Genomic DNA, 27,057 nt, shown 5'->3' with positions numbered 1-27,057 from the left:
CGACTATATACGTTTGTGCTGTTTTACATCAGAGTAATGTGATGGTGTTCTCGAGGGGGAATAGAAAGAGGAATATCTTTACCTGGAATGACTGAACGAAGCTCAATACCTTCAGTGAAAGCTTTCGGCTCGAGTGCAGAAGGTCTCGAAGGCTGGGGGGGAAAAAAAAAACACAAGCACTAAATTCCAACGCAAGTTCTAACCTTATTTTCTTAACACTTTTCAACAAAACTGTCATAATCACCTCTCACTGCTGCAGAGTTTGTGTGAGGCAATCTTTCGGCAGACTTTGCGGTTGAGCTCGGAGCTGAAGAGGGGCATGCCGAAGCACAGCTCCAGAGGGACCCACTCATCCTCGGATGACAGAGCTGAGAGAGGAGATGGGAGAGTGAGCAAATGTCATACAGACGCTAGAAGTTGGAGAACCTATCACTCTGCAACGTTTACTGTCTTCTTTCTCAAATCTCCCATTAAGTGAACTTGCTCAGCTGTATTTAAATACATTAACAGAGTTACCGCACACTTTTTTTGAGGAGTTAGCATAGAAGTCAAATGAAAATATAAAATGATTACCTTTCTTGGCAGAATTTAAATTACCGGTAGTCTTTGAAAAAAAAATGAGATAAGATTACAGATCCCTGGAAAAACTAGTAGTTTCACATTAATGAACTCGATAAAAAACATTTTTACATCAATTTAAGAAAAAAAGATAACTGTCACGGATGTTACATTCTGGTTTCAGGAAAAAAATTGAATCCATTTTTACATTACATTAAAATTCTTTGTTTGTATTGGAGCATTTGTGGGTAACATTAGAACCCTCTGAGAAAGGAATAATTCTCTAATAATGTCATCTATTTTTTACATGACATTTCGCTTCTCCTTCATCTCCAATGTCCCCACACCCTTTTTTTGTCTCGTCTCCCATGCGTTTCCTTTGACTGGAAATCTGCTCAGCCGTTTTCCAGGCAGTGCAGGGAACCCTCATTATGTAACAAAAACAGTAGACTTACTGTCTGTCTTTACTTTGCCTTCCCCATTGTTCTCTTCCGACACCAGCTCAAATGACTCAGTACTGCCATTGGTATCCAGGCCTCCACCTAGATGGGTGTCTCCTTAGAGAAGTGACAAACCGCCATTAGTACGCAGACACAAGGGATTTTCTAGGAAGCTGATCAAACCTTGGATTACAATCTGAAGGACCTTTTGTTAAAATGCCTCTTTTGATGCACATGGTTTCCCTTTTCCAAATATATCATTTTAAGGGAAAGATTTTAAAATGATATAAACTGGAATTTATGGTGAAGGGATTTTTTTTGTAATTAATAATGTTCAATTCACATCCTTTACAAAGGCTATGTGAATAAGATACGAGCCAGCAATCACCTAATTTGCACCATCAACATCCAAATGCATCAGAGGTACAAACACGGCTACTGATCCAATGACTGTTTTTCTTAAAATGTTCACGTAAGAACACAGTGACAAGGAACACACATTATCATAAGTTTATTTAATTTTTAAATGGTGGTCCCACCTCTGCACTCGGTAGTGTCGCTGGCCCTGCGGCGATGCCTGTTGTTAGAGTTGAGCATGGTGATGTAGCCGCACTGATGCTCCAGATCGACATACTCCTTCAGCTTCTGGAGCGACTTGTGCACGCACATGTTGGAGTAGGAAAACTCTGCGGAGGAAAAGGTGAGAGGAAAGACACTCGTGGGAACAAAACTCTATTTGCTGCCAGGATAGTGCAAGGGTTAAAAAAAATAGTAAATGAAAAATGTAGTCTTACGGTTGAAAGGAGTATATGGCTCAACTAAGGAATTGTTAATTATCTATTCCATGACAAATATGCCGATATTGATTTTTTGATTGAAAGTTATTTAGTTAATCTTACATATGTGTTTGTGTGTCATATATATATATATATATGACCAATACATACAGTAGGAGAAGTATTTGATACACTGCTGATTTTTCAGCTTTTCCCACTTACAAATTATTTTTATCATAAGTACTCTTCAACTGTGAATGATGGAATCAAAAACAAAAATCCAGAAACTCACATTGTATGATTTTTAAGTAATTAATCTGTATTTTATTGCATGGCATAAGTATTTGATACAGAAAAAAAACAACTTAATTTTGGATACAGAAACTTTTGTTGGCAATTAGAGAGACATTTCCTGTAGTTCTTGACCAGGTACGCACACACTACAGCAGGGATTTTGACCCACTCCTCCATACAGATCTCCAGATCCTTCAGGTTTCGGGGCAGTCGCTGGGCAGTATGGACTTTCGGCTCCCTCCAAAGATTTTCCATTGTGTTAAGGTTTGGAGACTGGTTAGGCCACTCCAGAACCTTGAGGTGCTTCTTCCACAACCCATCTTCAAGGCTCTTACTGAAGGAAGAGGTTGTTGGCCAAGATCTTGCGACACATGGCCCTATCCATCTACCCCTCAATACCGTGCAGTCGTCCTGTCCCCTTTGCAGAAAAGCATCACCAAAGAAGGAGGTTTCCATCTCCATGCTTCAGGGGACGTTGCATACACTGCAGACTTGCGTAATACATGACAGTGTAGTGTGTTACTAATGGTTTTCTTTGAGACTGTGGTCCCAGCTCTCTTCAGGTCATTGACCAGGTCCAGCCGTGTAGTTCTGGGCTGATCCCTCACCTTCCTCATGATCATTGATGCCCCGCAAGGTGAGACCATCATCTTGAACTTCTTCCATTTTCTAAGAACTTTGCCAACTGTTGTTGCCTTCTCACCAAGCTGCTTGCCAATTGTCCTGTAGCCCATCCAAGCCTTGTGTAGGTCTACAATTTTATCCCCGATGTCCTTACACAGCTCTCTGGTCTTGGCCATTGTGGAAAGGTTGGAGTTTGATTGAGTGTGTGGACAGGTGTTTTTTTAAACAGGTAACAAGGGTAACAAGTTCAAATTGGTGTAGTAAATACAGGTAGAGTGGAGGACAGGAGGGCTTCTTAAAGAAGAACTAATAGGTCTGTGAGAGCCACAATTCTTAGTGAGGTGATCAAATACTTATGTCATGCAATAAAAAGCAAATTCGTTATTTAAAATTACTACAATGTGATTTTCTGGATTTTTGTTTTAGATTCTGTCACTCACAGTTGAAGAGTACCTATGATAAAAATTACAGACCACGTCATGCTTTGTAAGTGGGAAAAGCTGAAAAATTACCAGCATATCAAATACTTGTTCTGTACTGTTCTGCACTATAGGTATATTTACACAACCCTATTTCTAGCCTGCAAATCTTCACCAAACACAGACTTTGGGATTGTTAATAGGAGTGAGGAAGGACACACAACTCCAAGGCTGAACACAAGGGAGAAAAAAATGAAGGCTCTTAATGAAGTCAAAATTAATGTTTATATTAAGATACCGGCAGAAGTAAGTGTATTTCAAGAAAACTCACTTTAGTAAAGGGCAAATGTCCCGCTGTTCAAAAATGTACAGTAATAGTGAATTAATCTCTTATTTTATCTGCAGATTCTCAAGTCTCCTTTTCTGTTTCTCATGTCGAGAAAAACAGCCTGATACAGAAAAAGAGGCAAGACTGACTGAAATCTGCTGGACTGATAGAAATATTCCAGGTCAACAGCAGCAGAGCGGAGCATCCACTCACCTCCTTTCAGATCCTCCTCATCGAAAGGGAACGGTATGTGAACGGTCTCTCCATGACCGTGCATTCCGTGACCCTGCCGGTAAGACCGGACATTTTTTGAATATTCTAAAGACAACAGCGATGGGAATGAGCTTTTGTCTAGCATAATTTTCAAAGTCAGAGATAAAGAATCGAAAGAAAAAGACCAGCCACCTACCTGGATAAGAACTGCCGAGTGAGTCAGGGCATCATTTAGCATGGTCAGCACATTGGATGTGGGGACCACGCCGGGGTCGTGACCCCAGGAAGTGATCAACAATCTGTCATAGACCTGGCGAGAGAAGAGATTGAGAAGTGGGTTGAGAAGTCTGATGCTAAATGGCTGCTTTCATAATTTAAGTAAATAATATTTCAAAGGAATAATACCAAACGGCCCTTTCTATGGAATTTAACTATGCACTTCAAAAATGAATTTACAATTCAGTCGTGGTGAGTTTCGAGTCTGTAAAAGTGGAAAATCTTATCAAAAACACAACTTCACACCCACTGTTGGTCAAAGAAATTTTCTTGTCTAAGAAGTAAAAAAGTTAGAGAGAAAGAGTTTCCTCTCCGCCTCACTCAGAGGAGTCAACGATCAGCCTCCCACGATGCCAAACGTTCACTTACTCGAATCATTAACCTCAGTCTATTTATCTCTTTTTAAACACACAAGTTTTTAAACCAGACTGTCCCTTATTCCATAAGCCCTGGTTTATAGTTTTGAACCTGATGTCTTATCCCACTCTCTCCCCCTGCCCCCAAAGAATTCTTCAACTTTTATGCTGGAGGAAAAAAAAGATCACTGCATATTTTTTGTTATGGGCGCAGGAAGTGACCCATTTGCATGATATTATCCATCTTCCCCTGGATATTTCTGCTATCCAATTCTCTTTGTCTCATATTCCATTTCATTCCAAGATGACCAGGGAGCTGTGGGTGAAACGTAATATCTGTCTTGTTTTCGGACGACGTTTGAATGGGTAGAAGGACCAACCTTGAAATGTAATATTTGTCTCTAAAGTTGGACAATATATTAAAATCAATCATTCTGTAATTTAAAAAATCCTCTATATTACATCCCAGTCAGAATTTGTGACACATAATGTCACTATATTCATCCAGACATGGCTCATTACCACTTTACTTTTTTAATCAATTTTTTGCTCATTTGCAAGTATTTTCACTGGATTGTTGATAAAGTCATGAGAAAATGCCATTTAGCCATTAATTAAAATCAATAAAACACTACCTAAAAGTCACAAGAAATAAATCAGGAAATGGACTACAATAGCAATCTACATTGAAATAAGTAAGAAATTGATGAGCAGTTACTGGAAAAATGGTAACCCAGAAAACCCTGTCACAGAAATGAAAACATTTCAATTCAGTCCAGCACTGCAGTAGTTTCTGTTCCTGAAACGCTTGAAAGTATTTGGAGGTTGTGTGGAACTGAAGTATTGCTCCTTACTTTCCTCCACTCATGAAGTATGTTTGTAGTTTCATTAAGTTGTAATTTTCAATTCTTAGGTAGATATTGAAACTGTTCAAAGGGATATTGATATCTCTACATTCTGAAGTTTTTGCTATTGCGTGCTGTGAGTCTCAACTTGTCCCCTTAGACAGAAATTCAAGTCTGAACTTCAAAATGCACCACAAAAATGAATAACCTGCAGTCATTCGGACAGAGATCCGACCCAAAGTCCACGTGTGGATCTTTTTACAGAGTTTGATTTATTATATTTACTCTCTTCCCAACATACTTTCTTATCTGACTTTGAACCTACACTGACTGCCACAACCCACCCCCACCCGATAAGGTGTTATTTGGCCCAACCTGGAATATGTCGGGCAGTTTGCGGAGCCTGGAGCCCTTGGAAAGCAGCAGAGACGGCGGTCCTTGGCCGGTCACATGGTACAAGTATAGCTTGAACCAGATGGAGCTCACCTCAGGGATGGCGGGGCCGATGTGCTGCGGGGAAGAAGTAGACAAACGTATATAAACAATACAAGGTACAGAGGGGGAGCTGAAGGAGCACTCATTCATTTTGTTTCTGCTAAAGGAGTATAAAACCTGAAGCAACGATTCATGACTTCAGGCGAAAGAAAACAATTCATTTCATTCCGCCTTCCAGAGTCCCAGCGGTGTGAGAATAAACAGCAGCATGAATGGCACAACAAGAGTTTAACTTCATTCCCTCTGTCTTTCTCAGCTCAGCCAGAGAGCTGGAGTGTTGCCAGTCTGAGGATTTGCTGATGAGTTTCCCCTTCCTCCCCTCCCACTCCCGCAGTCCCGTTGTTAAGGACAACTGTAGGCTGAGTGTGCCAAACTCATACATGCTCACAAATCACTCTGGGAACACAAGTGTGTACACGCAGCAAGAGTACAAACATAACCTGCAGAAAGCAAGACTCTCAGATGCATCCAAGCGCGCACGCACGCACAGACACACAGAGTGGGCAGTTGGATTTACATTATCTTCTGTAATGTGCTGTAATCTTCAGGTGCCGTACCTGTGGCGTGCAGCTGCTGATGGGCCGAATCTCATTGCTAAGAGGCGCCATAGAGACCAGCAGCTTGTAGTTCTTGTTGAGGACGCGGCTGCAGGTGGCCTGGTCCAGACCCAGCAGGCTTTCGCACCGCAACATGTCCAAAGGGAAACCTGAGAAGGGTGAAACAGGGTGCAGAGGCATTGTCAGATTTGGTACACAAAATACACAGTAATGGAGTCAAAGTATTTAAAAATAGTTTAAAGGCCATTCAGGAGAATGGACTAAGGAGCTTCATGGAGAGACAGTCAATTCAAGCAGGCCTACTAGAAGGCTAATATTAACATTCCTAAGTACTTCTGAGCTGATTTCTTGCCAATTTTTTCATCTTCTTGTTTTTCCTCCCTTTCCTGCCTAAGGTCATTTCATGATGGTATTTACAGCTGCCTCGTTTCTATATTTTACTTTGAACGCAATCAAATTATCAAAATTGAGATTTTGACATTTAGAAAAAAGAGGGTTTGCAGAAGATGACCTGAATAAATCAGTATTATAAGAAAATAAACCGTGTTTGGAAATAGCCAGTAAATGAGGTTTCATCTTTTTTGCCTTGTTAAATAAAATGCGAGATAATCCACAAGAGCCAGACAACATCTTTAAGATTTATGGATTCATTATCAAGGCCTCTTTTAATGATCACTTTTTGATGGTGTGATTATACAAATTTAAAATGATTCAATTTTGGAAATGTCCCTTCAACTATTCCTTCAAATACCTGCAAAAGGAGTTTACAATACCTGCTCAAGGCACAGCTGGGGTAAATCAGCCTATTAAGGAAGAGAAATTAAAGGTTCTCAGCTCAGCCAGGACGGATACCTGCAGATATTTTGCAGTCCGGAGGGTTTACTCAATAGCTTTTTGCTGAAAATTGAGTTCTGACTAGAAATTAACTTCTCTATAAGTCTTTTCTTGATAACTGTCAGCTTGGTTTGACAGACATATTAGCAGCCGTCGCAGTCAGGCTACGCAGAACTCATTAGCAGGAGGGGAAAATCAACAGGAGCCACAGTCATGAGTGCCCGCTGTTAAAATTGTATGTCGAATTGCTTTGGCTCAGTTATGTCACAACAATCTTTCTGACAATATGTTGTATGAGTGACCATTCTTACAGAGGCTGTGCACATGGAATAATAATCTCTTGGTGAGCCGCACGATTCTACAGAATGTTAATTGGATTTTTAGCTTTGAGCTTGCACTGAAGATAGCTGGAGTGTGATAACCAGAGTTGTGAAACAGTAAATGATTAAATCTCTAACCAAGAGTATTTTTATAAAGAAGTTATCTGATAAAGTAATCTTATGAAAATCCACCTCCATGAGAGACCTCAAAATTAAACATCATATCACTAATCTACTGCTTTGTTCAAGGAATTTAACAGCAATTGAATTATTGGTTATATTTGAGCTGTTTGTTGTGGGCCCCTCGTATGACTGCTGCTTCATGCGGCTTCGGTAGGCAGGCTTACGTTGCCCAGCAGACGCCTGGAGCAGCAGCAGCAGCGGACGGCAACTGAGAGATAATACAATCAGACGTGTGGCACGCAGCCAAAGCAAACAAACAGCATCTGTCTGCTCAGTGGCAGCTACGCACTAACTATCTGCTGCTCCCCCTACAGACCCCAGCAGACCAGTGCCACACAACACCTGATGCTTCGGTATGCAGGCGAAAACCCTGCTGAATTTGACTTGCTGAGTGCGGCACCGTAGCACTCTGAATTTCTCTTCCTTGGAGTTACTAAGGTTCAAAACTTTAATTGGGGAAGAATTCTTAGATGATTAGTTCTGGAACCTGATAATGTCACTGAAAACATTCAAAAAAAACACGCTATGTTCTGGTGATTGTAACCATTCTTCTATCACAAAAAAAACGAAAAAAAATTACAAGAAAAGCAAAGTGTACAGCATGCAAAAGGATCATCTGAAGCTTATCAATGACACAGAAAGAAAATAATACAAAATAGTCCATAAAGCATTTTTCAGATATCAAGCTACATTACAACATCTCCTTCATATTAGAAAATCACATGTAAAACAACCTTAAGTAAGTGTGTTCTGAAAACATATGTCAAAGTAAATAATTATTTCATCATATCTTTTATCCTACAAAGTTTTGCATACTTCCCCTTTAAATTTTTCACATACCCCTGTACAATAATGTTTTTTTTCCAACAAGTTTTTTTTCCATAATTTTTTACAAACATAGTAGTAGTAATATGCTGCTTTTTAAAGAAAACTACTTAAAAATTAATTTAATACAGAATATTTGAATTAAGTGAAAAGTTATATTAAGGACTAACGCTACCTATGGATACCTACTGGATATTGGTGTAAAAAACTGTGATTACCTATATTTGGGATATCAGGCCCCTGGTCCTGAGTGAGTTCTTTGTTGTAGCGTAAAAAGAGGATGGTGTTTTTCAGAGTAAGAGCGTGGTCAAAGTACCGTTGAGCCTCTCCCTCTGCAGTGCTCTCCACCTGGACAACAGAGGAACCAGGGCAAAATGTTTATGTGAGCGTTTGGAAATACAGATCTGTAATTCAAAAGCTATAAACCACAGGCTTATGAAGTTCTATTGGTTTGGGTTTTGATCAAGGCTTAAAGAAAATACATCAATCAAATGTTCTTTCCTTTTTTTAACTCCACCACTGGTCTCACCTTCTCCAGCTCAGCCAGGAAACTGTCAAGAGTTTCGTCAGAGAGCTTTCCCACTTCAAACATAGTCACCGCGTGACTCTTCAGGTTCTGATGAGGAAAAAGTCACAACACTTTCAGTTTGTTCTATATGTTTTCATCAGTAGCTTAAAGAGAGAATTGCCTTCATTTTGCTCAGTCATATATATATAACAATATCAGGGAAATTTGTTTGACCCATCACGGATGAACCACTAGCAGCAGGCTGCTCCAGCCTGGGGAGCAGTTAGTGGTTTAGTGTCTTGCTCACCAACACTTCAGCAGCAGAAGACAAGCTAATGAATCAAACCAAGCACATGAGCCACGACGCCACAAAGTGTGTGCGTGAATGTGTGTGTATTGGCACATGTTCACATCCGATTACTAACTGGAGACAGGTTTCCCATCATGAGGAAGGCTGTGAGAGTAGAGTCGAAGAGGAAGGCGATCCTCTTGGTTGGCCCTGCCGGGATGCTCAGGCTGCTGACACTTCCAGTGTCTGCTGTAAAGACAGGAAATCTCTGACTAAACCTTCTGTGATGGAACACGATGCATTAATATTCAGGTCAAGTCATTTAAAAAAAGAGGAAAAAAAAACATCAAGACAGTGAGCTGTATGCTTTAGGAAATGGAAAGTGCAATGCACAGAAAGCAATTTAATTGTTTTTTACACTTTAATAGTTTTGCAAGCCCATTAGCTTCATGTTGATGTGTCACACCCGAACATCTGCTAAAGAAATGTAATTACATTTAAGTTAGACATCTTTATCATGAATCATAAAAATTATTTTCAGGGGCGAGACTGAACTATTAAGTGACAAATAAGCAGCTGGGGTTTTAAACACTTCTGAACAAACATTGAAAAAGTGCTTAGTGAACTAGAGTCCATCTTGTTTTAACTTGAAAATACTGCATAAAGTGCAGTCTGTGAGGGGTTTCTAACCACACATTTAAAGGGTGTATTTGGGAGCTAAAAATGCTTGACCCCATGGGGAAATAAGATATTAAATCTTATGTCACAATTGGGCTTGAAATCGGCATTCTGTTGGAACGGTCAAATTGATGTTGAGCCAGTTCAGGGGTCAGAGGTTACATGGGACAAGACAGCAATCAGACCTTGGTCTTCCAGGCTGGTGGTGTCGGTGTCAGTGGCCGAGGAGCCTCCCTCCATGACAGGACTACCTTGCTCCCAGGACAGCAGCATCTTCTGAGGGTCCATGGTACTCCTGCCATAGGAGACACCGCGGGTCAAACACCTAAATGTGCTGTTTGTGCATTTGAAAGCAACAACATGCAATTCTCAACATAAACATTATCTTTTGTATTTCCCTCAGTTATTTTAGTACAGTGGTTTTATGAGCATTGATATTGACAGATCATTTACAATTTTCATCAAATGGAGAAAAAAGTCAAAACATTGGCATTAATTGCTTGACTGCAAAAATAAGTTGAGGAAATAGTGATTTGTCCTTGACTTATTTCAGTTTGGAGAGCATCACCCAGACATCCTTCAATGTTGTTCTTTTAATACATCGTCTGGGGGAAGAAAGGAGGATTTGCGAGATGTCCTAGTTGAAAGAGTGAATTCTGGAGTTCCCGTTTTTTAATATCCACAACTTTAATCCTTCATTGTGAATAATACAAGCGGGGTTCCTATCTCTGCTTAGAAAACTATGCCTGTGCAGCTCAGACAGGGATACCAAAACATATTTTGCTAATTAAATACGCTGTTCATTCAATAGATAGTTCTTTCAATAGAGTGCAGGACAGCCAGCAGCACATACTTCAATCTGTTGACAGAGGGGGCGTTCTTCCAGGTGGGGTGGAGCTGGTCTGAGCTGAAGACCTGACCCTTCTTCACGGCGAAACCGAGGCGACAATACATGGACACTGCATTCTAATGAAGACAGCAGAAACGTGACAACACTGTGACAAAGCGAACAGGAAAATGCTGCTTATCAGGTTACAAATTTTCAGAAATCTCGTTATTTTATTCCATAAATATCCCTATTTTTGACTGCATTTTGTGAGGTTGTCAAAAGTTTGATCAAAAGTTACCAAAAGAAGAAGGTGGATATCCTGCAATGGAGCAATTAGCAACAAGGAGCCCACAAAAGGTTGGGATTTAATAATGTTATTCAGCTTTAGTGACTGTGTCCCAGAATGAGCCTCAAGTTTACATTTCTACAAAAAAATCTTAAAGTTCACATCATCCATCAATCCTTCCATCTTCCCCCGCTTATCTGGAGTCGGGTCACTGGGGCAGCAGCCGGGGCAGTGAGGCCCAGACCTCCCTCTCCCCTGCCACATGGTCCAGCTCCTCTTGCGGGACCCCAAGGCATTCCGAGGCCAGCCCGGAGACAGTCTCTTCAGCATGTTCTGGGTCTTCCCCATGGTCTCCTCCCAGATGGACATGTCTGGTATACCTCTGCCGGGAGGTGTCCAGGCGACATCCTGACCAGATGCCCGAGCCACCTCATCTGGTTTCTCTCTATGCGGAGGAGCAGCAGCTCTACTCCGAGCTCCTTCCGGATGACTAACATCTCACCTTTAAGGGAGAGTCCGGCCACCCTGCAGAGGAAACTCATTTTGGCCACTTGCATCCGCAATCTCGTTCTTTTGGTCACTACCCGCAGCTCGTAGCCATAGGTTAGAGTGGAAACGATCGACCAGTAAATTGAGAGCTTTGCCATTTTGCTCAGCTCCCTCTTCACTTCGACAGACCCGTACAGAGTCTCCATTGCTGCAGATGCTGCACCGATCCGCCTGTCGATCTCCTGTTCCATCCTTCCCTCACTCGTGAACAAGACCTCGAGATACTTGAACTCCTCCACTGCAGGACCTCTTCCCCGACCCGAAGTGGGGTTCCCCTTTGTTTCCGGTTGAGCTCTAAGGTCCCGGATTTGGAAGTGCCCATCATCCTGGCTGCTTCACACTCGGCTGTAAACCGTTCCGGTGAGAGCTAGAGATCATGGCCTGACGAAGCCGACAGAATCCCATCATCTGCAAAAAGCAGAGACAAGATCCTGTGGCTACCAAACTGGATCCCCTAGACGTCCTGGCTGCGCCTAGAAATTGTGTTCGTAAATTTATGAACAGAATCGGTGACAAAGGGCAGCCCTGGCGGAGTCCAGCTCTCGCAGGAATCGACTTACAACCAGCAATGTGGCCCACGTTCCGACACCAGTCATGCAGGGACCGAACAACCCATATGGCGGGGTTCGGTACCCCATATTCCCAGGGCATGTCCCACAGGATTACCCGCGGAGAACCGTCGAATGCCTTCTCCAGATCCACAAAACACATGTAGAGTGGCTGGGCAAACTCCCATGACCCCTAAAGGACCCTGCCGAGGATATAGAGCTGGTCCGCTGGTCCACTGTTCCACGGCCAGGACAAAAACCACACTTCCCAAACCTGGATCTGATGTTCAACGACCCGACGGACCATCTTATCCAGCACCACTGAATAGACCTTACCAGGGTGGCTGAGGAGTGTGACCCTACTGTAGTTGGAGCACATCAGTTTCTATCAATCTGTCTGATGTGATGCTCATTGAATAGTAATGGAAACTTCTGTATTAACTGTTATAGATACACAATATGACTCTGCTTTTCCAGTATGTTAAAAGCCACAAGTGAAATGATGCTCTGGAACATTGAAAAAACATAATGTTCGGAATCCCATTTTTTGAAACCTGCTTTGGTATGGCAAACCACATCTGACAAGCCATCACGCCGCCTAGTCAAGAGATAGCGATCCTCATTATCCTGCAATTCTGAAGTGGAGGTATGTGCTGAACATTGAGGACATTGACTGGAGGGAAAGTAGATTTTTGGAACTTATTTGACGTATGCCATAAATTCAGCCATGGCATGTTCCTCTCACTGAGGAAATACAACTCAAACTGCAAACAAAACAACAGCAGGGGGAAAGAAAAGGCAACATCTTCCTCTTATTCCATCTGTTTAATCTTTACTTCGGCACCATGTGCAGACATCAACTTGGCTTGCTGGTTTATTCAAAATAAACAGACCACCACAGTCAACAATGTTAGGCGTGATTGCTTTCTACATTGCTGTGCCCCGAAGTTCCAATCTAAGGTCAGTCTTTGCCCTCCTCATCTCCAAAGGGACATAACAAAGTAATTTGTTCAAGTGACTCGAGCCCTGAGGTAGTCATTACATTGGAGCAAGTTAACCTCCAGTGACAGTGGGAACAGTTGAGCACAAAGGAGATCACTATGTTGTACAAATCCTCTCCAAAGTTGCAGGGATTCTCAGTGAGAACAACTGCTACTGTTGGTTTCAACCCCTTTCCTCATTTTATAAGTGTTGCGTACACTAGCCAGAGTAAGAGGAGACAGAGGAGACAATTGAGCTCAGGTCGTCACACCGAGGGTCAAGACACTTAAACATGAGTCAGCTCTGTGTCTGAAAGAGGCTTGATTGGAAACATGGGGGTGCAGGGGAGTATAAACTCGAGCAACAATTCAAACGCAACATGGCTCCTCAGCCATCTGGGAGTGTCGCGGGGAATGACGAATCAAATCTGAGACAATGTGCATGAGTCACAGCCAGCTTCTCCACCAGACCGTAAATAGATGATATTCAGCCCTTTATTTAAAAAAAAGTTTAAATCATCTGTTTTTGAGCATTGTGTTGATTGAAGGGCTAAACAATACAAAATAACATAAATGGTAATAGATGTAGGCAATGTTTCCTCTAAGCTGCGAAACTGCGCAATTCTCGCACACTCACAGCACACAAGAAAACATATCCAGCGCAGTGAGCGCACTGCAGATAAAATAGATATAACATTTTTTTCTGTATCATTTTGCTGTGTAACTCAGTGAGTGACAGGTCTCCAGCCAATCATACGATACGATGCAATTACACTAAGCAGCCAGTCACAGCATTGACAGTACTATTTTTCAATTGATGACTTATATTTTCTCCCTACTTTTCCAAAGATTTATTTTCACTATTTAAGGTTCATTCTGTTGCAGATTTTTCAGAAAGTAAACTATTGTCCAATTTATTTAATGAGATTGTGATTAGAATTTTAAAAAAAGAAAAGTGAAGTATATTTCGTGAGGGGAAAATGCAATTGGAAAATTAGCAAAAATAAGTAATTTAATTAGCATAATGGCAAAAACTAAATCAGAAATGATGTTTCGCATTTTTCAATAATCAACATTTTTCAATACTCACACCATTTTATATCAGTTTCATGACATTCAGCCTGTTTATTTCCTTGAAATTTAAACTGTTTTTAACATTTCATTTATCCCATAACTATCAAAAAATAACACAAAATGCCAACGACGAAACTAAAAGATAGTCCGTCTGTGACTGCAATGAAATGATCAAAAGTAAAATTGTTTCTGATGACCTTACTTTTAAATTAAAGTTTTTTTCCACCAAAAAGACATATCACTGAACAGCTTTCTTCTAAATGTATAAGATTACAATAAGAGCTGCCAATGCTGACATTTCCCAACATTATTTGCAAAACTATTAATTTGCTATTCACCTGCTTCGCAGTGTGCCAACAATTCAGCACAGCAGGTCTTTGAGAGGAATGTGGAACCAACATAAACAATCTCCCCACCAAACACTGGATCAGAGACTAGAGGCTAAGAAAATCATCTAATTTCTTTGGAAGCCAGGTCCACATATTCTGGACTTCTTGTTTACCATTTGCCATCTGCAGATGCTGCTCTATCTTTTAAAGTAGCACAAGCGACAGGACACCCACCTTCACCAGGTCCAAGTCGATCTCCAGCACATTCGCCAGCTGAGAGAGATTCGTGGAAGGAGGGGCATCAAAAAGTAATATTAGACAGATTTGAAAAGCTCACCCACACCCATCCACGCACACATGCACGCACGCACACATACTTAGTAGGTCAGTGAGCACAGGCAGATTGGTTCTTCAGCCTACCTCTGCTACGTTTGTTTGCTCATCAATGGACACAAAGATTTTGTAGAGGAGCGTTTCAAAGTAATCGCCCTGAACACGGTTCATAACGAAGCCTTCCAACGGGGGCACTGAAAAACAGAATTTTGGTAATGAAATGAAGTGCTAATGAAATGATGTGAAATCTCCACATCATTTTTTTATTTTATACATATATATATATATGTGATGGTTTTCTGCTGCAATGGAATGGATAAATGCCTTTTTTTCCTCCCCAAAAAGATATTTATATGAAACATTGCTATGAATGTGAATGTGATTTTCAGATAAGAGCTGCTCTACTGCTCTTAACACTTACTCATGTTCCAACCACTGTGAATTGGATGAATCGCTGATGCTGTGCTTTTATCCTCCGAGCCACCTCTGACTAACCTCAGTGGAAAATAGCGAGGATATTTAAAGAGCCATATCAACTTTTTGAGAAATTCACCTATTTCCCATGACCTCTTTATAAAAATCGGAAAGATAAGATACCACCTCTGCCTGAAAAGTTATTTCAAATCTATCTCTACTGCTATTAGGACAGAAAATGGTCACCTTTGGTTTTGATAGAAAACGGTCTTTGAAAGTCATCGAATACATCATTACAGCACTGTAGAAAACTAGTATGTCACATGCTGTGGCTTGCACTAAAACATTTCATTAAAAACATTATGGAAAACGGCAGGGCGTTGCTTTTTTTAAGGCATATAGTAAGCCGGAATTAATTAGAGTTAAGCAGCTGGCCACAGGTCTACCACATGACCCCGCAACCCGCGCAGATGGTTCGTCTGTGAAAAAAACATCAGCTTGATTGTATATTTAATTGGCAATATTAATTCCAAATCATGCCTTTGTAACAAAATGATGATGATGATTCTCATAAATGTGAATTATTTTGTCATGAGAAAACATGACATAGAGCCGAACAACTTTTAAACGGCATACTTGAATGGACTTGGGTTGACCTGACCCAGAATGGCCTTCAAAACTTCAAAACCAATGCAAGCATCATTAAAAGATTCGTGTGCAACTACAAACTTTCCCCCAACTTGGCATTTGCCTTTAATTAATTGGACAGAATTTGAAAATCACACACACAAAATAACACCCACCTTAACCTGACATAAAATAAACAATTTAAATTCTAATTATGCACATAATGAGGAATTTGTTGTTGTCCCAGATTTGAGAAGACTTAAAATGTAGACATCTAAATCGATTGAATTTCCCCAAACATGACATATACTTGAACCCCCCCCCCCCCCACACACACACACACACACACACACACACACACACACACATAACCACACACACACACACGCACACACACACGCACACACACACGCACACACACACACACACGCACAACATCCTACCTGAGATACAACTGTCATCAGAAATTGGAACATCCAGGTAGATGAAGCCTCGGTTGTACAAGCCTGGAGTGACAAATCAAACATCATAATACATTTCCCATAATTGTCCTTCAGTCCTTGAAAAGCATCCTGAAACTCATTATGGCTTGACAAAGTATCAAGTTAATGGACATTTTGGAGCTGCAAAAAGTGCTAGAATAACCCAAGCCAATAAATTTCCATTCCAAACAGCTACTTGATTCTCCTGTATTTAATTGTATTTGTTCCAACTCAGTCACCACTCCAGCAGCAGCAGCAGATGAGCACGACTCTCTGAGGCCCCGTTCAACCCGACATCAACATCTATCTCAGGGAATCTAATCACAAGTGGCTGCTGATAGTGCAAGTGTTTGCACCTGGATTACAATGCATCTTGACCACCAGCGTCTCCAGCGCCCACTTATGATGAGAAAATTATGGCAAAATATTTTCAGTATCCAAGGATCTAACATGTTAATTTAACTTGCACTGGTCCCTTTGAAAGCTTGTGATTATTACTGTTTGAACTTGGCAACATATCACTCAAATCCAGCAAAAACTTGACCAGCTCTGTTGATTTTATTTAAGTAAATACCATCTTGTTCAGATGGTCTGGATGGATTATTATTTGTTCAAGTTGATTACAGGGAAACAGCAAGAGCCGACTGACTGATGAGCTAGAATGACTTTTAACAAGCAATAGAGCAGCGCACTGCACCTGTCAATTCATAACCCTGTTCCAAGAGAGACCCATAACGCTGCGCCTGACTGGCGAGACATGGCTATGCTTTTCCAGCGCTCAGTCAGTCGGAAATAAAAAACGGAGATTAAATCAAAGCTGAAAAATACTGCATTGCGGTTGTTTGCCTCGGTCAGCCGCTTCAATATCTTGTAGATATCTGTCCAGACTCATGTGTATTAGACTTTTTTCATCATCAGGTTACTATAATGTTATCACTGAAATGTCAGTGTTAATGCTGGCCTTTCCTGATCACTGAATGCAGTTCGGATCACGAGAGGAAAATGTCGCAGTCTCTAACTCTAAATGCATCTTTTATTCTGACAGTTTCTGGCATTGTTGCGAAAACAGCCACATCCCATAAACACAGCTTGAGGTGGTGAGACAAACAAGAGGCTCTCAGCCAATTACAACAGAAAAAACAACCAACGCTGTGAGTTACAGCCAATTATTTAAAAAAAAAAAAACACAACATATGTTGAGATTTAAGTTCAAATTCCACATTCAGTTGTCTTCATTTAGTTTTGAAAAGCTCAAATATTTGCGTATTGACTTTTGGAGTTGACAAGTATACTGTATTGGTTTCTGGGTGAAGAAGACAGAGTACAGGCAAGGTCTAGCTAAGACCTTGTATACTATAATGTGAACTCTCTATCTCACAATGTTACTAATGCTACGTGAGATTCAATATAGTTTGCATATGGAGTGGGACTAGATCAGAAGTATCACAGTCAGGGGTCTTCACGATGAGAATTTAATTAAGGCAGCATCATCTAGGTGTAAATGTAATCTTTAGCTTTAATATGCTCTTTGTGTGTTTGTTTTTTAGGAGGAATCTGCCACGGTGCTGCCCATGGCTAAAAAAAAAAAAAAAATGGTGGCACCCTCAGCATCCCCCAAGGCCATGTTTTCACCCTGATTCCTTAAGTTTCAGGCTACAACCCACCATCTTCAAATTTTGGTTCTAATTTTTGTTATTGTTTCAACCAGGGTAAAGAAATGTGAAACGATGCACAGCTATGGCGCCTCAGCTTGGTCTCGATGCACAAAATAGACATACATGTCAAAACATGGTGTTAATAAAATCACATAAAATAAAATCCAGAAGCTATCTGCCAGCATAAATGAGGTCTATTTGGTTTTGCAAACACTTTATGCTATCATAGTGCGACACTGGTCTGTATTATATTTTACATATGCTACATTTACAATCACAAGGGGGGAAATCATTTTTTTTAGTTACACAAACGACAAAAACCTCATTGTTTTTGGAATAATTAATTTAAAGGCAATTTTTTAACAACTTAATAATTTATTTTATAGAAAAGGCAGATGATTGGATAGCTTTTGTGTAATTAGAAACTGACAAATGAACACAGAAATCACAATTGGAGACTTTAAGTGGTGGAACAGAAATGCAGAGACAAGTAAAACTTGATTCCACGTAACTGCAAAGCAAATAACCTTTCCACTTTATTATGTTGGGTTTAAGATATGTGAAAACTTACTTAACACCACATTGTACTCCATTGATCCTGCCAGTTGGGGACCAGAATCTATCATCTTATCAATGGCTTTCTTCTCTGCTGGAGAACAGATCTGTAATTACACACACACACAAATATACAAAATTAGTAAATTAGTGAAAATCTACTTGTAATTTTTTCCCCATGAGTGTCAAACATCCCCTCTAGTGAGAAGCAGTGAAAATGGGGTCTCTGAGTATGAATGTGTTTGTATCTTATAGCAGTGTGGGTTCCGTAGCTATTTGCAGCACTTACCAGTTTTTGTTTTTAGTTTTTTTTTAATTTTGTTGCCATGAAAATATTCAATTTCCTTCCACTAAATTCTCATAAGCAGTGCAGTGGCTAAAGAGATGAGCAGTCCTAGCCTGATGGGTAGGGTGGGGGTTGAGGGTAGGATTTCACAAAAATAAATTACATCCTCCTATTGCCAGAATAGTTTCAGAAATAGTCAGGGATGTCTGTGTCTGACAGACAAATTCAAGTAACAGGTCAAAATCGCTGCAAAATGTAAAAAAAAGAAAAAACATGGGAGATTAAACTGCAAGAAACTGACTGCATTGATGTAAATCATCCTCTCAGTCAAAGTATGACTTCCATTTCCAATCAGTCGCAAAACAAATAGAACATCTTAACAAACATCCTCGTGTAGCAGAAAGCTTGTATCTCACCCGAATGTCATCCTCGGTGATGTAGCCTGTCTGTGCTACCCACCACGGCTCAACGGAGATCTCTACCGGCTTCGCTGGCAGCAGGTCACGGGCAGATTTCCTGCGGAAGAATTTCTGACAAATGGACACCAAGAGTTAATTTTGAGTAAAGAAAATTGCTGTTACATGAATAACAATTAGAACAAGGGCAATCAATTTGAAATCTCACCTGTGACAAAGAATGGCTGTCATAAAAAACTTAAAGAGGAAATATTTCATACTCAGTTTTTATGCTGGTTTGTTGCTAATGATAACATTAAGCTACCAAAAGAAACAAGAAATTCCAGGAACATAAAATCCAGATTCTGAATACTATAATTTAATACAAAACAAGCTCATTAGAAATATGTCTCACTTTGGAGGACCTGCACTGGTTCATGAGATCGATGTATTGGTTTCTTCCGATACCGAGCAGCCTCAGACCTGAGGGATGATGGGAAATGGGTAAGTGACATTTATTGATGCCTCCACAACTGGGTGAAAAATTGTAAATACTGCACCACGAAAACTACAACAAATCAATTAAGTGGCAAAATGAGTTTTACTAAGTGTATATATTCATGTTTAGGAACTAATATTTGAAATAAATTGCACAAGATATGACAGGGATTTTCCAGAGGGATAAGGCCCACAAGAACACTAACACCGTGTCTCAGAGAACATAACCTGTCACAACTTCACCCACACATCAGCACTTGTCGGTCCACCGAGATACTTGAGGGTTGACGGGATCATGCATAATAATCAGCAATTAAATATCACATTAACCCAGATTTTCATATATACATATTTATGCATACATTTTTGTGTGTGTGTGTGTGTGTGTGTGTGTGTGTGTGTATACACACACGAGGGAGAGAGCTGATTCTAAAGAGACAGCTAAACAGATGGTTATTTGTATAATTGTATAATTACATACATTTTTCACCATATTGACTTGTCCTTCACTGGACCATGTAGCAAAGTTTTATAATCAGTACAATGCAAAACGGTACAAGTTTTAGTTCCACATTCCACCCTGTCATCAGGCAGGAGTCTTAAAGAGGGCAGAGCGGAATGAGCTGGGACAGCTGCCAAACCAAGTGGGACCAGTGAGGATGTTGAGCCTCCTAATGCAGCAAAATCCCACATGCGTCTCCTGCTGCTTCACAAACTCAGACACAACACACATAAACATCCTCCCACGTTAAACTCAATCACACGCTCTCCCACCGCCTCTCTATCCACCCCCTTCAACATGACACACTTCCAAGCCTCCTTCAGGGAGACTGGAGCAGCGGCCCCTGCCGAGTTTGGCTCTACCAACCTGCCGGCAGCCTTCTGTCCCCACAGTATGAAGGTCCTGCTCTGCCAGCCACTTACCAGCCAATAAGCCTGTGTCACTTGACAGCACCAAGGCAAAAGACCCTAAAACTGCCTGTTTGGCAATAATAACTATGCTTGGCAGAACATTCCAAGGGCAACAGTTTGTTGTCTGAGAAGCAATATTGATTTGCAATGAAAAAGGGATTTATAATCAGTTGATCCAAACCCCACTTAGTTTTTGGCAATGCCAGGGTTTTGTTTGTTCACCTCTGCCAAGGAGGGGGCACTTTCTGCCATATTAGACAGTCAGTCTGACTGTCACTAGGATTAGACAAAAAATACCAACCAAAATATGCATGAAACATGTAAGGAGGCGTGGGTGGTGGGTTGAATTCTGGGCCAAGGAAGACTCCTTCATATTCATGGGGACATAACAAAAAACATTGGCACTGGCACAGGCATGCACTGGGCCAAGCCTCTACTGTCAGCATGCTTACGCAAAAAGAACACCAAAAAGGATAAACAAGTAGTGGAGAGAGAGAGAAAGGGTCAATGCTCTGTGGAACATTCAATTAACTAGACTGCAACACAACAAGAGCTACAATTGAAGCTACAATTGAAAACAAACACCAAAGGAATCTGTGGCATTTCTAGTTATGTAATAAATACAATGGCTGCTTTTTTTTAAATGAATTTGGTTTTGCTTTTTTACTTTTTGAACAGATGGAATTGTCAGCAGGATGACACAAGAGATAACATGCCAATTTTCAGGAGCTCTTGATGGAGGAGGAAACGTTTAAAGATTGGGAGAGGTTTGTAAAAATGTTATTAATCTCAAGGTATTTTCTGCTCTCATGAAGTGCAATTCTTATCAGTATTATTGACAGTCTGTACTGGAGATGTAGTTTATAAAAAACAAAAAACGAAAAGAACAAATATTGTCAGTCTTGCGCTGATGGTTTTCTACATTCAAATGTGGGTAAATTAACTGCCAATACAAATTCTTTAGACTGGATTTGAAGCGCCCCAACTATGACCTCACTACCATCAGTCAAATCCCTGAAGTTCCTGTGGGTTGGGCAGCTTTCTCAGTGACTGCTACGCCACCGCCTGCGCTAAGGGAAGATGAAGCACTGATGAAGATCACAGACCGAAGGCATGGGAGACATGAGGAACAGGCTACTCCACTTAAGTAAAAGAGGAGAGGAAGAGAAAAAAAACTCACAGTCAGCAGCAGTGAAGTTCGGCAACGAGTCATAACTCTTCTCACTGTTCATAATGTCCTGAAGGTGCAAATTAGAAAAAAAAAGACAAGGAAAGGGAGAATTAAAACTTTTTTTTATGTCCCCTGCCTCTGATTAATAACAGGATTAGCAGATCTCAGCAGGCGTGCTAATTTGTCCTCCCCATTTTGCTTAAGTGCTTAAGACGGATTATGAAAATATGACATAGCCTTTGGCAAATTTGTGTCCACAAGCAAAGCCAAGTCTGGTTTAGTTTAATATGCATCAGAAAGTGGGTGAATGCTTTTTGAGGGAAGTGGTAAAAAGTGTCTTTATTCATATTCATAAGCTAAGAAGGAACAAAATTAGTCACATCTGTTGGGATAAAAAAAATTGCAATCCAAAAGAATAAGAAAACAAAAAGCAAAACACTGACAGAGGAAAGGTAACTGTAATTTCTTGGCAAATTGACAAAAATAAGGCAGAGGTACCTGGGCAATATGAATATTCAGAGCCAAGTATTTCAATATAAATATGCATAAACCTCATTTGTTTTGGTGAGGGGAAAAAAACAAGATGAATACCTAAAAGAAAAATAAAAAAAATCACCTGAGTATGTCCCCACCAAAGAAGAGGTGTTTTAAATCCACTTTCATTTATATGCCAATGGAAGGTTTCCAAAGGCTGCATTAAGAAATCTGACACAGCTAAGTGACCCTTCAAACATGAATAAAACAAATGTTTTTGTTTTTTTAATTTTAATTCTACAATAACTTTCCGATCATAATCTTGTAATTGTTTAATATTTCACACCCAGTTACTTCTTGTGATTTTTTTGGGTGATTTCGTTTCCCTGTAGTTTTTTTATCACATTTTTACCTTAAAATATTTGGCATTAAAAAAAAAAAAAGATACATTTCAAATTTGAATGATTCTGAGATGTATTGATGACTTCCCCAGCTCTAATTGATTGAGAAAACCACATAATTCCCTTCACTACATATCTCAGAAGACAAGCAGTACAGATTACTTATCAAATCCTTGTGATCACACAGGCTCAGTGTCCATACTGACTCAGGCGAGGAGAATAATGGATGGTCAAATTTAGGTGATTGATTCATAGTGAGTCGGGCTCAAACAACAGATTGAGCTTTATGGCTGTAATGCAGATAAATTCCAACCTGACTGCAGAGTAAAGACTCTGGTGTGTTTGTCCTGGGATCAGCCCTAAGTCCTTAAGACGGCACCCATGAGGCTTCACTGGGCGCTGACTGACATCTAGTGACTAACTCTCAACATCGGTAATGGGGCAGAAAAAGTAATATTTTCAGATCCTCAGCAGTCAGCTTTGACATTTGTTTCTTATCATACTATGCTTAGCTATGGAAAAGCACATGTCTGATACACAACACAATAAATACGGCATAAGGACTAGAACTTCTTTACAAAAAGAGATATTTTCTTCTTCTTTTAAAGCTAGAAAATAATTAAATATAGGAAGAAAATACGATAAAATGAGCACAACAATGTATTTTTAAAAATTGGAAATAAAAATACATCAATTTAAGAGAAACTCAACAAAAACAAGGAATTTACCTGAAGAAGTCTTTCAAAAATTGTGATTATATAATACTTCATTATTAAAACAATACCTCTGCTATGTCTGATGGAAATATATTTATTTATTTTAAAATAATTCTGCATCCTGCATTTCAATTTATGCAAAATCAATATAATAATATTGAATTGCACCTTACTATGTTTTTATGTACTCATAGTATCTTGCATTATTAACATAAGACCTAAGGTTATATTAAAATCCAAGGATTGCATTAAAAAAACATTTCTGAATATTGTGACATTCATTATCCTTCAACATCCTCCAGCCATACAATAAAATAATTTGCAAGAACCTGAGATCCTTCTGATGGATTCTGACAGGATTCATTTGAATACCTGTTCTGTGTAAATACCTGTTCTGTGTTTCTGCAGTAGTTTACCAAATTTGAAGACATTATTAATTTCCAATTGACAGGAACAAGGAAGTGATTAACAGAGGCTACATAGTGAAAGAAAAACAATAACAGAATCTCTTGCAGAAGAAAAAGCAGGAAAAAATTGGATTGTTTTACTGTGGCTTATTTTACCAAGATAATTGTTATGGATGCAAAAAAGCTGATTCTGTTGTGGCATTCCATGATAAAAAAATGGGTTTTAACCTGTTCCAGGGAATGAGTAGCTTCCTGACAACTTTGTCATTGCACAACAATGGTTCTAAAAAAGGAAGACACTTCTGCCACATCTAAACACCCTTTTCAACACTTCAGTTCTGCATTTAGGTTGCTTACCTCCATTATGCCAATGTAATATGAGAACGGAGTGACTCGCAAGCCTTTGACCATGATATCAGACAGGTGGTAGGGGTACAGCATAAGGTGGTCCCTGCTGTACTTCAGCAGTTCTTCATAATACTTTCGCTCATCCTTCCTCACATGGCGGACTGCTCGAAGACACACACACACACACAGAGCTATTAGGATACCGCAATGATAATAATACTAATAATACTTTCAACCGGACAATCAGGAACCATCTTAGATTAGGAAAGGAAATATTGACTGGAAACAACATCCTGAACCTCACGCAGATGATTTTAACACTGCAGAACTATCTGGAAAGTAGATCTAGTTACTCTAATGACATTTAGTAGGACAATCATGTTCTTTCAGGATGGATGCATTCATTGTAACTGTGTGCAGGATACAACAGCTAATTTGTACCATGGAGGGGATTTATTAGTTTTCCTGCTGCAGCAACAAATTAAAACCTGTATGGCTGAATTATAAATTTGCCGACTTGTAGAAAAAAAAACACCTATTTCAACCAACTGACTTTATACACTTTATGGTCATAGGATTTATCATAAAAAAGTATTGACAATATCTCACATTGATCCTAAGGAGAACTTAATAACCCATACACACAGTTCAGCCTGTCATTGGGACTAATGCTCAAGCTAAAGGTATCTCAGCCTGTTCTGTGTTACTTTAGACCTCCACTTTCAGGGTATGTAGCACCCCGTTCATGCCAAACATCGCAGTCTGTCTACGGAATACTGTATGGGCCTCATGCCTGTTGTAGGAATAGACACTCACCTAGGTTATTGCGGAACCGCAACTGGTTTCGGATGCTGTACAGCAGCACATGTTTCTCATATTCACGTTGCGAGTTACCCAGACTCTGTACATAAAAAAACAAACAGAAAATAGTGAGGACCAATGAAACAAATTGAAGTACATATAAAACCTCCTCCTTAGTACTACCTCCATAGGGAAAACACGATTTTTTTTCTATTTTGGAATGCTTACTAAAGATTAACTGTATGTGGGATTCATTCAAAACAAGAGCTTTGAATATGCAATATATAAACACCAGTCTGAAACAGTGAGTCTTAAAAACAACATCTTTAATTTTTGTGTTGTCAAGCATCTCTTTGAGGCTATCTCTACTCTAGTAAAGGATAATCCAATGTTTATGACTCTTCTACCAATAAACACTTCATTCAGTAAAAATAATGTTTGGATACAGCCATTTTATCTTGAATACCTGAGTCTTCTTTATTGGAGCTCTCATTTTGTTTTCCTTTACGCTGTGTTTTTAAGGACCGAGACCTTTGCAACTGTGCAAAGAGAAATGTCTGCATAATCTTTTAAGCAAAAAAAATGCAATGGTAATAAAATACATTTTTAGTTGTATTCATCTCCACTCAGTGTTTTCCCCACAGCAGAAATTAAAATTACGCATATCATTTGAATACTTGTTTTATTACATATCTAATTCCAAATTTGGCACAGAATGTGATACTGCCTAATAAGCAGCGATGATGTACCCAACTTGCATTAAATTTACATTATTTATGAATAGCACAATTGTAATAAATGAACCCTCATATTTTCTTTAATGAGTGTTTTCAGTTACTTAAGTTTTAAGAAGAGTTCTGACTGCAGCAACAGGAAAAGCGCTCATTTCAATTTCCCAAATGATATTGGCTGATGCAGTCCTGTCACACATATTCTGGATCAATGTGTTTTGGTCTGGACACAAAGCTTACTGCCAAATGCTGGTAATATATGCAAGTGGATGATAAATACCCTTCAATTACAAGCCTATAAACGATGCTAATACAATGAATGACTTCTTCGTACCTTTACTGGGTTATGTTGATGCAAACATCTGTGCACAATCATCTCAGTAATTTGACTGGTATATTGAAAATGAGTAATTCTTTTTCACGTTGTTTCTTTATACTGGCATTCATGTCAGACCAAAAAAAAAAAAAGAAATTAATCAGAAAAGTGCAGAAAATTGGAAGTGCAATAATACGTACATTGGTGCAATGTAAGTATGTGCACTGACCAAAAGATACTTCCCAGTTTGCTCGGCTTTTCTCCGACAAATCATGTTACATACAGGAAATCCAATCTTGCTGGGTGCTCTGAAACAATAGCCTGAGCCAATGACTTCTTGCTGCATAGCTCTGTAATTCTGTTTTGCACGTGTTTTTGTTCCTTTTTTTAACCGGCTCAGCCAAATTGTACAAAAATACAATATGGGTTTGTATAGATATCTGCTAACGTTATGCAAAGTGGGAAGACATTTCTTTATGCATATAGACGCAATCTCCCGGTATGTCAATAGCCTAAAACATACTGATCGTGTTTTCCAAGTGACATCCACGCGGTTCAATCATGTTGCACTACCTAGCAAACATCCTGTCATGTGACGCTGAAGGCAGTAATGTCACGATGGTGAGTGTGTGAGACCCCTGCGGAGGGAAGAGCTGCTTCACCGCGATGACATTGACGGGTTCAGATCCCCCCTACACACACACACACACATCCACGCCTCCACCCCCCACCCCCCACCCCCCACTCTCCTGGCACACGGCGGGGTTCCCCCTCCTCACCCTTCCCCCCGCATCGGTGTTAAACACAGTACCTGTTTGACATTAGCCGGCAGTTTGGTCCACGGGTAATTCTGCCTGATGTGAAATTCCACGTCCGTGTTCATCGCTAGCTAGCTAGCTGGCTGGAAGCAGAATCCCCGAGAGTCGAGTAGTAACGGGCTGTCGGGCAAGTCCACGGTGACTTCACCCTCCACCCGTCGGCACCCTAAACCCACGCAGAACGACTACCGGACCCGATTTGGAAAGCTGTTCTGTCCGGCGATTATTTTCCTTGACAATAAACGTTCACTTCCTTGTTGTATTTTCGAACCAGCCGTTCGTCACGCTCGTGGCTACTGTCGTC

General features: G+C 40.1%; 1 protein-coding gene across 2 annotated transcripts in view; it reads right to left on the bottom strand.

The window, feature by feature from the left end:
• The window catches only part of fam91a1 (family with sequence similarity 91 member A1), a 30,694-nt gene extending 3,637 nt beyond the window's left edge, over positions 1-27,057 (bottom strand). Inside the window, exons 1-23 of one of the 2 annotated variants that reach the window (XM_086178518.1) lie at positions 26,747-27,057; positions 24,904-24,988; positions 24,097-24,248; positions 21,751-21,808; positions 19,576-19,643; positions 19,182-19,295; positions 18,496-18,586; positions 16,231-16,293; positions 14,834-14,940; positions 14,648-14,686; positions 10,672-10,784; positions 10,004-10,113; positions 9,277-9,389; positions 8,873-8,959; positions 8,562-8,691; positions 6,182-6,330; positions 5,505-5,639; positions 3,849-3,962; positions 3,653-3,725; positions 1,538-1,684; positions 1,014-1,115; positions 245-368; positions 83-152 (exon numbers count right to left, since the gene is read on the bottom strand). In XM_086178518.1, the coding sequence (XP_086034644.1) occupies positions 83-152; positions 245-368; positions 1,014-1,115; positions 1,538-1,684; positions 3,653-3,725; positions 3,849-3,962; positions 5,505-5,639; positions 6,182-6,330; positions 8,562-8,691; positions 8,873-8,959; positions 9,277-9,389; positions 10,004-10,113; positions 10,672-10,784; positions 14,648-14,686; positions 14,834-14,940; positions 16,231-16,293; positions 18,496-18,586; positions 19,182-19,295; positions 19,576-19,643; positions 21,751-21,808; positions 24,097-24,248; positions 24,904-24,988; positions 26,747-26,818 (2,316 nt within the window). In that variant the 5' untranslated portion in view covers positions 26,819-27,057. The remainder of the gene's footprint in view (positions 1-82; positions 153-244; positions 369-1,013; positions 1,116-1,537; positions 1,685-3,652; positions 3,726-3,848; positions 3,963-5,504; positions 5,640-6,181; positions 6,331-8,561; positions 8,692-8,872; positions 8,960-9,276; positions 9,390-10,003; positions 10,114-10,671; positions 10,785-14,647; positions 14,687-14,833; positions 14,941-16,230; positions 16,294-18,495; positions 18,587-19,181; positions 19,296-19,575; positions 19,644-21,750; positions 21,809-24,096; positions 24,249-24,903; positions 24,989-26,746) is intronic. The other variant, XM_086178519.1, reaches the window with a different exon arrangement.

The sequence above is a fragment of the Fistularia commersonii genome, chromosome 30 (genome assembly GCF_037954325.1).
Source record: "Fistularia commersonii isolate RoL2024-O1a breed Wild chromosome 30, RoL_Fcom_v1.0, whole genome shotgun sequence".
Lineage (NCBI taxonomy): Eukaryota > Metazoa > Chordata > Actinopteri > Syngnathiformes > Fistulariidae > Fistularia > Fistularia commersonii.
The sequence above is the reverse complement of the archived record's forward strand: the minus strand, read 5'-3'. Positions and strand labels throughout refer to the sequence as shown.